This window comes from Hydra vulgaris, chromosome 01, assembly GCF_038396675.1.
Source record: "Hydra vulgaris chromosome 01, alternate assembly HydraT2T_AEP".
In the NCBI taxonomy this organism is placed as follows: Eukaryota; Metazoa; Cnidaria; class Hydrozoa; order Anthoathecata; family Hydridae; genus Hydra; species Hydra vulgaris.
In genome coordinates, this window is record NC_088920.1 from 36,924,263 (window position 1) to 36,938,147 (window position 13,885).

Below are 13,885 nucleotides of genomic sequence, written 5' to 3' on the forward strand. Positions count from 1 at the left end.
TTTGACAAAAAATAATTTGCTCATTGACGCAAAATCATCAAGAATATCTTACAATGATGTCATTGACAAAATCATTAGACGACTGATTTGTGGGAAATGTAGTTTATAAAATAACGATACCAATAGACACTATATAATATACTTTAAAACTGAGCCAGCTTAATAAGTTATTTTGTTATCTAAAAAAAAAAAAAAAAACACAAGGATTAGGGAAAAATGGCGCAATTTTTCATTTTGCGCCATTCTTCCCTACACCTCCAAAATTTTGTATAAATGGTGTTGTTAATTGTATATAAATTAAAACATCTTATTTATAAATAAATATATGTATATATAAGCAAAAATGTTTTAAAATGTTTGAAAAAAAGAAAACTTTTCATCCCAAGATTTCCACCAAATAAAAATTAAACGAATGCATACAAAACTTTGAAAAATTGCATTCACATATTTTTTCATTCGAATTTTTAAACAAACATTCCAAGAAAAAGAAAAGGTTATATTAAAATCTGTACAAAACATAATTCGAGCACAGTTCGAAGAATATAAATATTTTATAAATTAAAAAATAAATTTCTGTATTAAAACTATATAATATTCTCGGCATAAATGTCAACGTGAATACTTTAAATATTTCTGCTATTTGAATCGTATACTAAAGTTTGGATATCTCGCTATAAATTTTCAAAGCAGGACCTAACTTTAACTTTAAATGACGTACCATATCTGCTTGACTTAATAGTAACAACGCTTGACCATCGATTTCCTAAAGAAATAAAATTAAATAAACCCAGCGTTTGAAGAATCAATATATCAGTACAATAAATGGATATTACAAAGAATTAAAAATTACATTTTCTTTGAAAGGGTTTACAAGATCTTGAAATCCTAATTTATTTAGAAAATGGGCAACGTCTTCTTGACTCCATGTTAAAGCAGAACTTCTACACTGATTAGTTAAAACGTAAGGATGACCAGCAGGAATGTGCGTTGATGGAATAGGTTTAGAATGAGGCTTTATGGAGAACGTACTACTATAATTTGTATCAGGCGTATGATTAACATCAGAGGTTTGATTAAAAGTAGGTGTTTTACTTAGAGAGGACGCATGACTTAAAGGAGTATCATTTAGAGAAGGCGTAGCTAAAATAAAAAATGTAAGATTTTTAAGATTTAGAAACTTTTCTAAGTAAAGCAACCAAAAATAAAGCGCTTATTTCAATTAAAATTTATTCATGGAAAAGCTTATTTACACATTAACAATTTAATTCAATCGCGCGCTAAAAACTAATTTCGGTTATTTCAAAGAGTTCATTTGCTAGTCGATCAGAAAGGAGAAAAAACGCCTAAAATGCCATAGGTGAGTTTAAATGAAATTCTTGAGTATACTTACAAGATGATACTTCGTCACTTCCCCTTCTTTTCTTACTTTTAAAAGGTCTGAAAAATAATAGAATTCTTTTTTAATAATTTAAAACCGGACTTATTGATTATCATTTTTTTAAATAATAGTAATTGTTAATTTATAAATATTTTTAATAAAATCATTAATTTATTAAAATATTATTTTTTATAAAATATCTGTTTTTAAATTTAGAATTCCAAAAGTATACTTAGACTTAGTTATCTTTGAAGTAGTAGGGGAGACTTTATTTGGACGACCAACCGGACGAGAGATTGGGCTATATTAAAATAAAAAAAAACTATAATATTTAGATTTGAAACATTTAACAATATTTTGTTAAACTTATGTTTAAAAAAAAATTTTATAAATTTTTTTATTTCATGACATCGCTTAAACGAGTGTTTTACAGTCGTGACTCAACTGTCTTTAGAAAATATAATGAACTTGAAGAAAATAACAAGTTTACTCCTATTATTAAAAAGCAAAAGTACTATATGATTAAAATTTTTTTAATTTAATAGTCGTAAACTTTCAGCACTGAAAAAAGCAATTCGTTTATTCGGTTTTTCTTTTATTCCATAGTCAATTATCTTTTATTCGGTTTATTGTAGGTACAATAACAACATACAATAACCGAATAAAAGATAATACGCTCAACCAAAAGAAATGCACAACTTATTATAATATTACGTTTCATCATACTGAACGTGTTCGGTGAACTTTGTTCATTTCTTCGTGGTGTAAAAAAATATTTTTCAAAATATAATAATTGAATTTCATTTTTTTAATCATTGAAATTATGATTAGAAGATTATGCATTTTTTTCGTGATAATGGCTGCCATAGTTATTTATAGTATCATAAACACCAATTCAAACAGAAATACTTATATCCAACACAGAGACAATATTACGATAAAAACTATAAAAAATAGAATACAAAACAGGTATGTGTCAACTAGTATCAAAACAAACCCAACATTTACTTCAGATGGAAATAAACAAGTTACATTAAACACAACAAGGTTGGTAACATCAGAAGATAATGATAAATTTTTTAAAAAGTATTGGCTTTTACAGCGTGAGTACGTGAGTAACTTTACAAGAATATTAGAGCCGTGCATTAACGAAACAAAATGGATGTCGCATTACGATACGAGAAAAAAACACTTGCACACATCTGTAAAGTTTAGTCACGTGACGCTTGATATACAGCCTGCAGGTCAATTCAGCAGGATAGTTATATTTTCAAAAGATTTAACAAACAATCAGAAAACTTTTGGAGGTGACGTGTGGCGTGTTTTTGTTTATGGTGAAACTTCAGTACCTGTAACTCTTCATGATCGGCTAGACGGTTCTTATGAAGCTATTTTTTTAATTATGGATCCTGGTCTATACTATGTTAACATGCATTTAGACTACACAATGTGTGACGGACTCAAAGATCCACCTCAAAATTGGTTTGTTAATGGTATAGCAATTTTATTTTTTTGTTTTAATTTGTTAAAACAAAATCACTTAAATTAATAAAATTTAAAATTGTGACTTTAATTTCACGACAATAGGTAATGCCCAGGGAAAATACCAACCACCTCACATACTATCAGGAAATGAAAGATCATTTTTGGATGAAAAATTTCCATCAAGCATACGTTTTCAAGTACAAAAGAAATCCTCCGTTTTCAGAAGTAAAATAATATTTTGAAAAAATAAAATGGAGTAATGAATGAAGGGTGTAATGAATGAAGGGTTTAACCATATTATTTACTCTCACAACATTTCAGCACTTAAAGAGAAAAAATGGTTCCATCCAAAAGAATCATGCTATATGTGGGATGGTTTTGGCCGATGGTTTAACAACAAAACATGGGAAATGTACTTAACAGGTGAAAAAATACTTATTTTTTCCGTGTTACGTACTTAAAATTTTTTTTCCGTGATTAATATAACATTTTTAAAAGCAGAATTTTAAAAACTTGTTTTTATTTACAGAACCATTTACAAAAAAAACAGACACACATAAAGAAAAAGGAAAAGGAACCCTTTGGATTTTTGGTGATTCAATTGGCGACTTCTTTTACAGAGCTAATATTAATAAGCAACTTTGTAAAAAGACATTTTCAACATGTAATAGAACATACAACTGGGTATATGACACACATGGTGATCTAAAAAAAGCAAAGCTCGAAGATAATGATGAAGACTTTAGTATAGAGAGAATAGTAAATGAACTTCGCCAAGTCATAGAAAAACTTGATGAAAATAGTTTACTGTTTTTAAATTATGGTTTGCATTTTGTGCAAACAATACCTTTTAAAAAATTTCAAACTATGTTAAATGCTGTAATTGATCTTTTAAAAGAAAAGCAGAAAAGAAAAAAACGAACAAGCATTATTTGGAAAACAACAACAGCTTTTCAGAAATGGAAATGGGGGGATCCAAAGTATAATGGAAGGTTCAGCAATGACAACAGATTTTTAACAACTCAGGTAATATATATTTATATATATATATAATTTATATATATATATGTATATATATAAATATATATATATATATATATATATATATTATATATATATATATATTATATATATTATATATATATATACTATAAATATATTTAATATATATATATATATATATATAATATATATATATATATATATATAATATAATATATATATATATATAATATATATATATATATATATATATAAATATATATATATATATATATATATATTAAATATATTTATAGTATATATATATATATATATATATATATATATATATATATATATATATATATATATATATATATATATATATATATATATATATATATATATATATATATATATATATATATACATACATACATACAATACACTATGTAAATATGGAGTCATAAACTTTCAAAATGTTTCAGTAATTTTTTTTCAGAGGGTACAGCTATTCAATGCCTTCGCATCATACCAAATGTGCAAATCTGGTTTTAATGTTCTAGATGTATATCCCATGTCCTTGTCATATCCAGCCGGAACTGGCACTGTGTTGAAACCTTGGGATGCAGTTCATTATGAACCAATTGTTTTTAAATCAGTTGAAGATTACTTAGCTCAGTACTTTGATGTATAATGACTGTTTTATGCTATTTTTATTATTATTAATAGATTTTATTAACAAATAAAAAAAAAAAATATCATAAATACAAAAAGTATTTACTGTTTGTGAGAACTTGTTGTTGAATCGGGTAAAGAATCTAAATATTGAAAACAATTTTAGTAATACATTGAACACAACAAACAAAATGGTCATAAAAATGAAGTTTTTAAAAATGAAATTTTAAAAAATGAAGTTTTTCTTGATTTTTTAACTCTCAAGTTTAATGATATTTTTAAAATTAATTTATTAGTAACTTATAAAATATTCATGTTTAATATTATTTATAAAGTAACTTACCTAATTTTTTATTGTGTATACGATTTAATATTGAACTCTCTTCGATGCTTGCATTGGGAGCAAGTCTATCAATAACTGGTGATGCAGATTTGTTTAAATTTTGAATTGTATAAGGACAGCCAAAACTGGTGTGATGTGTAGTGTATTTGGCACCTTTTATGTGTCCAATTCCTCTGCATCCAATAGTTTTACAAAGTATATCAGATTCATAACCAGCTGTAATATAAAAAAATTTAAAAGTTAAAAAAGAATATGGTTACTGTACAATGTTGATAACAGATAGTTATATCTTAAGAGACAACACTAAAAATATTTTTTTACAAAACATCATAACTAAAGTAAGTATTCAAAGGCATCAAAGTCATCATAGCAAAGGTCACTATCACAAAGATTACCATCAGTTGTTATTGAACTCAAATAATTTTTGAATGAGACCCCACTGTAAAAATATTTTAAAAACAAAGTTTTAGTACCAGTTAAAATAGCACTACATTAAACAATGTTTCCTGTTAATAACCTGTCCTCTCTTAACTATGTTTAGTTATTATGTCACTTATATATTATTGTATATATTATAATATATATTATATATTATTATCACTACATTTTAGCTATTATAAATAATCTGTTTGCGAATTAATCATGTTTTATACCATTAATTTAGAGTTATAAACAATACATATTTTAGACCTAAACTCTGCTAAATATGGTTAAAAAAGAAATAGAAGAATGGTAAAATAGAAAAATTGTTAAATGAAGTTACCATTAAAATTAATGGCCAACTAATTAACTTTAACTCAAATTTTAAAAGACTTAAATTTTTCAATGGTTACTACAATCAAATATAAAAGACCATAAGCACCCTCATGATAGAATATCTTTTTTAAAAAATTTTTAAAATTTGTCATACCCTTAAATCTGCCATATCAACAATAAAATAAAAAAATCAAATGTAGTATTTCAAAGAGAGAAAGAAAAAAAAAAGATAAAAAAACTTTACATCTAGGTGGCTCAAGAATATGGCCAGTATTTTTACACCAATTAATTGGATGCAGGTCTGCAGAATCTGTATCAAACCAGTAGTCATAAATAGAACTCCAGCCATCAAAATGTATTTTAATACGATATTCTTCACACTCTGAAACTGTTGCCACGCGAACTAATGTAGGGTTTCTAGGATCAACAACTTCAAGTTTTTGGCCAACTTCAAAAACTGGTTCTTTTCGCTATAAAATAATTTCAAAGTGTTTCTTATATGTTATATAAGTATTTTGTCTATTAATAAACCAAAATATATATATAATGTTATAAATAACTTTAATGTTATTTACTAGTTTAAATAATTCAGATGGAGCTGCAATAGTTTTTGTCTGTTCTAAGTAGTCATCCCATTTAAACTTATTAATCATCTCATCTAAAAAAATTCAATCATTTTATGTGAGTTAGCAATTAAAAAAAAATTAAACTAATAAACCATTTCATCTAAAAAAAAATTAAATCATTTTATGTCGGTTAACAATTAAAAAAAAAATTAAACTAATTAATCATTTCATCTGAAAAAAATTTAATCATATCATGTGGGTTAGCAATTAAAAAAATTCAATTAATTAATCATTTCATCTAAAAAAAATTTAATCATTTCATGTGGGTTAGCAATTAAAAAAAAATTCAACTATACAAACGACAACAAAAAGGAGATTTTATTTGGCATTATAAAAATTTATTACTTACCAGTAGGAGGAATAAGTGTTACTCCATTTTTTTCACACCAACCAACTGAGTGAATATATGGACTATCATCTCTACACCAATAATCATATGAGTCATCCCATTCATCAAAATGAACCAAAAAATGTTCTGCAATAACATTGTTTACTGAAGCTACACAAACAAGATCAGGATTTTTTCTATCAATTGCCTCTAGTTTCATATTTATCTGAAAACCATGAGTAGGAGAAGGCAACTTTCTAAAACAACTTTCAGGAGCAGCTTCAGATCCTGTTAACAAAAGATAATCTTTCCAACAAAATGTCTCTGAGTCCATACCTGCATCCAAATGTGTGAAAAGAAATATTAAAAAAAGTTCAAATGATAATATTTCCTATAATGCAAAAAGAAAATATTATTTCCACTACATATCACTTATATTTTTATATTTACAAATTTATAAATTTAAAAAATTAAAATTTATTTACCTCTTGGAGGTGTCAACTTTTGAGCATTTTTCTGACACCAACCACAAGGATGTAAAAAATATGAATCAGAATTTATCCAAAAATCATAACACTCTGACCAACCATCAAAATGCAAGCGCATCCTTGCACCCTGTATTTCCACAATTGATACAACACAAATAATTGACTGATGTTTTGGATCAACACATTCTAACTTCATAGTCTGACGAAACTCATTTTTAGGGAAGCAATCTTGTTCTGCATATTCCTAAAGTATACAAAACATTTATCAACTTTTAATTGATATCTTCTTACTGCTGTAAAGAGATATCATTATTAGAGATGCCACCAATACCTGGTTACTATTCGGTATTTGCTTATGGTATTCAGCCAAATATTGCTAACTAGTTACCTTCATTATTAGATATTAGACTATTAGACACAGGTGATGGTTCATCAGTGTCAAACAGCTTTTCACTAAGGATTAACCTTACACTGAAAAAAGATTGCAATGTGTGCCATTCATCACAATTTTTCTAAGAGCATTTAAAATTCTTTTTGTTTTTCTGGTTGTGTTTTAATTAACATCATTAGTTTTGGAACATGCAAAAATTTTGCATCAATAAAAAAGGCAACGGTATAATTGTCAATCCTAATAAAGTTGAACCATTTTATAAGTTCACATTGCAGTGAAGATATTATATTTAATAAGTGTGTGCTAATCCGTAGGAAGTTTTTATTTTTGTGACCTTTCTAAATGGTTTGAAGAGTTTGATAATTTTATACATAATTATAGTTAAAACAATACATAACAGTCAACAAATAATGTGCGCTGTGACACAACCTAGTCACAAATAAAACAAAAACGCCCACAGGGTAATTAACATATGCACTTCAAAGAAACAGATCAGAACTCTCAAAATAACTAAGTGTTGCAGAATATTCTGTGCTTCAGCCAAGCGTCTAGCCGAGTATTCGGTATTCAGAAAAGTTACTATTTATGGAATCTCTAACCATTACCATGCTCTTCCTTTCTGATGACAGGAAGTGCATGAGCATGTTAGACATCATTTAGATGTAAACATCCTAACCACTTTAGCTTCTGTTGCTAAAGTTATTTCCCACTTAAATTTTTCTACAGTGTGGGGCCTTAAAAACATCCCTGTCACAGTCAGAAGAACAGAAGTGTTCTTCTTCAGAAGTGTTCTTCAGAAATCTCTTTAATACTTTCTTAACTCTCTTAAAAAGAAACAAGAACAACAAAAAGAAACAAGAACAACAAAAAGAAACAAGAACAACAAAAAGAAACAAGAACAACAAAAAGAAACAAGAACAACAAAAAGAAACAAGAACAACAAAAAGAAACAAGAACAACAAAAAGAAACAAGAACAACAAAAAAAAACAAGAACAACAAAAGACAAGAACAAAAAAAAGAACAACAAAAGACAAAAACAACAAAAAGAACAACAAAAGACAGGAACAAGTCTTATTTATAATTTTCCTGATAATCTTTACTCTAAAGTGACTTTTTTTGCTGATGAAATATACTACACAACTATATAATCATTACTTTTTTATTGCTTAAAACTTGAAGTTAAACTTGAATGTAAACTTTCTAATGTGACAACTTCACAACAGCTGGCGAATTTTAAGCCAATCAAAACTAAGTTATTTAATGCTAATAATTATTGCAATACTGCTGATACTATATTGATAAATGGCAACCTCTTACTGAGACCTCCACTTTACATCTTAGATAATCTTTCACTACTAACCTCTATTGATGAATGGCAACACTGTTACGGAATCCTATACTTTATGCTCATATAAACCATATACTCAACCGATTGCAAAATTAGCACCTACTAAAGTTCTAACTTTTCAACCTGCCTGTTTTTTAATTTTCTATTGTATTAATATTAGTGAATTACTGTGGTATTATTATTAGCCAATAACTGTTTTATTATTGACAAATCAAGTCTTAATTTACATCTTCTAAGATTCTAAGATCTTCTAAGACATTTTCTAGGATATATCTTCTTATAATTTACATTTTCTTTGACTAATGACCACTCAAAGAAACAATATATAGACATGCAAAACTAAAATTGGTTGCTTGATCATACTTATCACTTTCTTACTCCTAATATATTCTCTACTTTGATAAATTTTTTATTCATCCTTGTATGGAGTACTTGTATTGTCATATTTGAGCTGGTTCTTTTTATCATGCCCTTTCTCTATTAAACAAGATTTAAAAAATTGTAAATGTAGCCTCTAGCTGCCAAGCTTAAGCCTCTCTTCCATGTATGTTAAAACCTCTTTTTCATTTTTCTTCTATAAATCTCATATGACTAGTCATCTAAATTGTATCCTTTTAATATAACTGTTCATAAAACGTTCTCCAATCTCCCTGATTACATGACACATAAAACTTACAGTTATTAAAGTTTTCTGTCGACCATTTTCTTGCTATCTACTATCTTCTACCTATCTACTATCTTCTTTGCTTTTTGTTAACTATCTTCTTTGCTCTCTGTTAACTCTAATCTTAAATAATGGTTGCTTAAAGTCTGTTGAGAGTAAATTTGTTAAAAAATAAATAAATAAAAAAAACATCATTAACTGTTATTCTTGAAACACAAACAAAGCAGATATAACAAATTAGCGTGTAAGCAGCTTATCTACATACAAAATAACACAATAAAAAAACTTTTTTATTGTGATATTTTTTTTCTTTTTTTTAAATTTAGTTCCGAAAAAATAGGCTCACTTTATGATGAATTTTGGTTGCATATATCATTATACAAGCAAATTTGAGAAATATGTTTGAAATTTTGAAAATCATTGAATTTCATGAAATAAGCAAAGTTTCAACATTTAAAGTATTTTGATGCTATATACATACTGCTGTTATTAATTATAATATCAATAATACCAATATATTACGATAAAAAGAATATATTATATTTATTATTATAAATAAGGGATGCAAAGTCATAATTTAAAGCCTCTATTTTTTACTCCACTAGTAGATCAGTTTTTACAAGGATTATTTATAATGCTACTTGGATTGTTTATATGGTAGTTTATGCCAACTTATTCTTAATATTCAAGTGATAGTATTTTCTGTAGTCTTGAATCTCATTATTTTTACGATAGAGTTACAAAAAAGATGGACTTTGCATCCTCTGTAAAAAGTATAACAAAATTGAAAAATATAATGCCTTTAAAAAAGTGTTTTGTGAAACTGCCTTTGTGTTAGTAATTTCCAGGTATTCACTCCAACTAAACGGTTTTCTAAATCCAACTAAAAAAAAATTTTTTTGTAAAATAAAATTTGAACATAAACAAAACTTTTATACTCTGGAATCCTTAATAGAAAGAGGTAATAAGGGGGGAAGGGGGGTGGGGTGGGGTGGAATAAAAGCGGGGGTGGGAACTATTTTTTTCATGCATCATAAAATATCAAAGTAGTAAAACTGAATAAAAGAATTACCATTATTTATTAGAGGTCTTTATAAGCTTGGAGTGGGTGGGAAAATTTTACAAAAATAATAAACATCCCCCCCCCCCCTTTATTAAGGACTCGAGAGTAACATATTACAAGTTACATGAACAAAAAATTTCTTATAATTTAATATTAAACTTGACTTTAACATACCAGTAGAATAATATATGTATGAATCATCTTTTTCAACATGTTCTTTATTTTCTTTTGTTTCAACAATAGATAACTTTCTATCAAAATCATTTAGCTGAAAAAAAAAATAATAATAATAATAATTTAAGTAATTAACAATTTTTAAAATTTCAAATCAAGAACGAGAACATAAATCCAGAACAAGTAAACATCAAACATTTTTTCTCTTTTTTTAAAAGTCAAAATGTAATTTGAAAAATGTAAGTAAACTTAAATTACCTGGTGTTTGCTACTTTTTTTACCAGACTTTCTACCTGTTTTGGGAATCGGGCGCTCACCTTTGGCAAACTGCTCTGCAATCATTTCTGCACGCTTTCGGCTAGCATAAGCACCAACACATCTTTGGCTACAAAACCGACCTAATAAAAAGTAAACACTTCCTGCAACAAAACATATATGAATATCTACAATCAAAACAAATTTTAATTATACATTAAACATTTTATATATATATATATATATATATATATATATATATATATATATATATATATATATATATGTTTTGATAAGAAGCCAGCATTCTCTGATTGCTTTGAGGGGGCATTTGTGCTTGAAAACTTTGGCTACAGCATTGGGCTCTCAGTGGCTGGTGAACTTTAACTCAGATAAAACTTAATTTATTTCAGCTAAATGTTATTAATATGCTTATTAATATATGATTATACAAAAAAAAAAAGAATTAAGAATTAAAAAAAGTTGATTTATCGGATTTAATAAAAAGTTGAAACTCTAATTCTGATAATAAATTTAAAAGGAATTTCTGATCAATATTTGAAGTTTCCAGAAGATAAAATAAATTTAAAATAAAAATAAATAAAAAGGAACTCTTTTTCATTTTTCAAAGTTTTATTTTTATTTAAGTACTTTGAACCCGGTAATGATAAAGTTGATAACTAAAAAATCAGTTGAATCAATCAACTATTCATTATTGATATGGACACAAAAATGTATATAAATGATAAATGACACAGTTAATCAGGATTGACTGAATGCTCAGCTTACTTTGTTAGTAAATATTCCAAAAACTCTGCCATTACCTAGAATAAGACATAAGCATGCTTATTAGGGTGGGTCAAAGACACCTAATAGATCAAATAGCACTTCAAAATCAAAATACACTGTTTTCTCTATGTTGCAGGTATACTATCAGGTAAAGCCTAAACTTATTTGGCCAATGGTAAGAACATACTTGAACATATAAATATCAATTAGTTTAAATATATATATATATATATATATATATATATATATATATATATATATATATATATATATATATATATATATATATATATATATATATACACATATTTATATACACACACACACACACACACACACACACACACACACACACACACACACACACACATATATATGTGTGTGTGTGTGTATATATATATATATATATATATATATATATATATATATATATATATATATATATATATATATATATATATATATATATATATATATATATATATATATATATATATATACATACATACACCCACATAGCTAAACATGTATAAACATTAATACCAGAAGATCGAAATTCTGTAATTAATCCAAAAGAACCACACGTTTCACATTTTAAAACAGACTCATCATCAATACTTTTTTTCTTTGATTTTTTCTTCACACCATCTTGTGGTGGTTGAATGTTTTCTATTTGAGCATCTATATCTAAAAAAAAGAAAAATTAAAACTCGTTAAGTATTAAAAATTAATGTACGTATAATTATATATATATAAATAATATTAAATATATAATATTAAATACTTTTCATAATGGACTTTCTTTTTCTTGACTTTTTCTCTCCTGGATCAAGGTCATCTTCAATATCAACATCATCTTCATCATCAGAATCAGGAGTAATGACTTCTAGAACACCTTTTGCAGACTTTCTAAACTTTAGGCTACTCCCTACATAATCATTTTTTCTATATACTACAATTTTTAAGACAAAATTTTTTAGTAAATAAATGTAAATTAACTGATAATGTAAAAAAACTATATGTTAAAAAAATCAATTGCGCTTGATGGTACAACATATTTAGTGATATCTTGATTCATTTGTTTTTGGTAGATTCAGGTGTTTTTGGTGTTCAAGCTAACTTGTGCGATATTTGCATCAAATAAAAATATCTTACAAAAATATAAAAATTAGCAAAACTTGAGAAATTTTGTGGTTTTGAGGCCAAAAATTGATTAACTGAAGCTCATTTCAAAATTATTTTTAACATATTTTTGTAAACACAGATTAATAAAATATAACATTTTGATATTTTTTCATAATTTTTTTAAAAACAGTTTTTAATAATTTTTTGGTCCATCATTCATTAGATAAACAGTTTATAATCTATAACCTATAAATTAACAAAAAAATCATTCCTAATGTTTTAAATTAAGGATCCTTAATCTTTATTCAGAATTCCTAATATTTATTCATTATATATTATTACACACCTTGTAAATGTCCAACTCCCTTCCTCCATCGAAGCATTTTTTCAAGATCTTCATTTTCTTTTTGAGTCTAAATATAAAATTAAAAAGATACCAACTTGTTTTTGATTTAATTCTTTGTTCAAAGTTAAATTAATTATTTAAAAACTTTTATGTTTTTTTAAAAACTTTATTTTTAAAAAAGCATATGCAGTTTTGTTATATTTCGTTAGGTATAGATATGATCATATTACTGTAATTATTTGTTTTTGTAAATAGATGAAAAAAAAAAAAGAAATATCATAATATAATAACACAATAAAAATAACAAAAATAATTATGAAAAACATATTTCTATAAGTAAAATTTAAATATGTATCAACAAAAATAGACATAAAATAAAAATACTAAAAATAGGAAATATATGAAAAAAAATAGTAATTTTAAGTAGTTTAAGAGTATAAAATAAAATGTCCCTAAACGCTGTAAACGCTGTTTAGGAATATATATATATATATATATATATATATATATATATATATATATATATATATATATATATACTTCTAATAATGGATTTTTGAAAAAATCTATTATTGCTTTTGGGGGATTTTCTTCCAGGGAAAAAATTCTTCAATAGTTCCCACAATTTTAATATTCTTTCAATTGCTGGAAAGATCGATAGCCACC

General features: G+C 25.9%; 2 protein-coding genes across 4 annotated transcripts in view; one reads left to right on the forward strand and one right to left on the reverse strand.

The window, feature by feature from the left end:
• Positions 1–425: 425 nt before the first annotated feature.
• LOC100210487 (lethal(3)malignant brain tumor-like protein 3) overlaps positions 426–13,885 on the reverse strand; it is a 29,455-nt gene continuing 15,995 nt past the window's right edge. For all 3 annotated transcript variants that reach the window (XM_065788059.1, XM_065788057.1, XM_065788058.1), the window contains exons 4-19: positions 13,220–13,286; positions 12,533–12,676; positions 12,292–12,435; positions 10,963–11,102; positions 10,705–10,798; positions 10,268–10,350; positions 7,061–7,307; positions 6,597–6,911; positions 6,197–6,279; positions 5,866–6,091; positions 4,866–5,081; positions 4,629–4,665; positions 1,611–1,679; positions 1,391–1,437; positions 851–1,140; positions 426–763 (exon numbers count right to left, since the gene is read on the reverse strand). In XM_065788059.1, the coding sequence (XP_065644131.1) occupies positions 653–763; positions 851–1,140; positions 1,391–1,437; positions 1,611–1,679; positions 4,629–4,665; positions 4,866–5,081; positions 5,866–6,091; positions 6,197–6,279; positions 6,597–6,911; positions 7,061–7,307; positions 10,268–10,350; positions 10,705–10,798; positions 10,963–11,102; positions 12,292–12,435; positions 12,533–12,676; positions 13,220–13,286 (2,313 nt within the window). In that variant the 3' untranslated portion in view covers positions 426–652. The remainder of the gene's footprint in view (positions 764–850; positions 1,141–1,390; positions 1,438–1,610; positions 1,680–4,628; positions 4,666–4,865; positions 5,082–5,865; positions 6,092–6,196; positions 6,280–6,596; positions 6,912–7,060; positions 7,308–10,267; positions 10,351–10,704; positions 10,799–10,962; positions 11,103–12,291; positions 12,436–12,532; positions 12,677–13,219; positions 13,287–13,885) is intronic.
• Positions 2,120–4,611, forward strand: LOC105848537 (uncharacterized). The gene is made up of 5 exons (XM_065788060.1): positions 2,120–2,871; positions 2,966–3,088; positions 3,185–3,286; positions 3,393–3,889; positions 4,347–4,611. Exons 1-5 carry the CDS (start codon positions 2,202–2,204, stop codon positions 4,539–4,541), a joined length of 1,587 nt encoding a protein of 528 aa, XP_065644132.1. The 5' UTR covers positions 2,120–2,201; the 3' UTR covers positions 4,542–4,611.

Coding starts and splice junctions, on each gene's coding strand:
- LOC105848537 (XM_065788060.1), top strand. CDS start 2,202: ATGATTAGAAGATTATGCATTTTTTTCGTGATAATGGCTGCCATAGTT. Junction 2,872..2,965: donor TCAAAATTGGTTTGTTAATG/GTATAGCAATTT, acceptor TCACGACAATAG/GTAATGCCCAGGGAAAATAC. Junction 3,089..3,184: donor GAAATCCTCCGTTTTCAGAA/GTAAAATAATAT, acceptor ACAACATTTCAG/CACTTAAAGAGAAAAAATGG.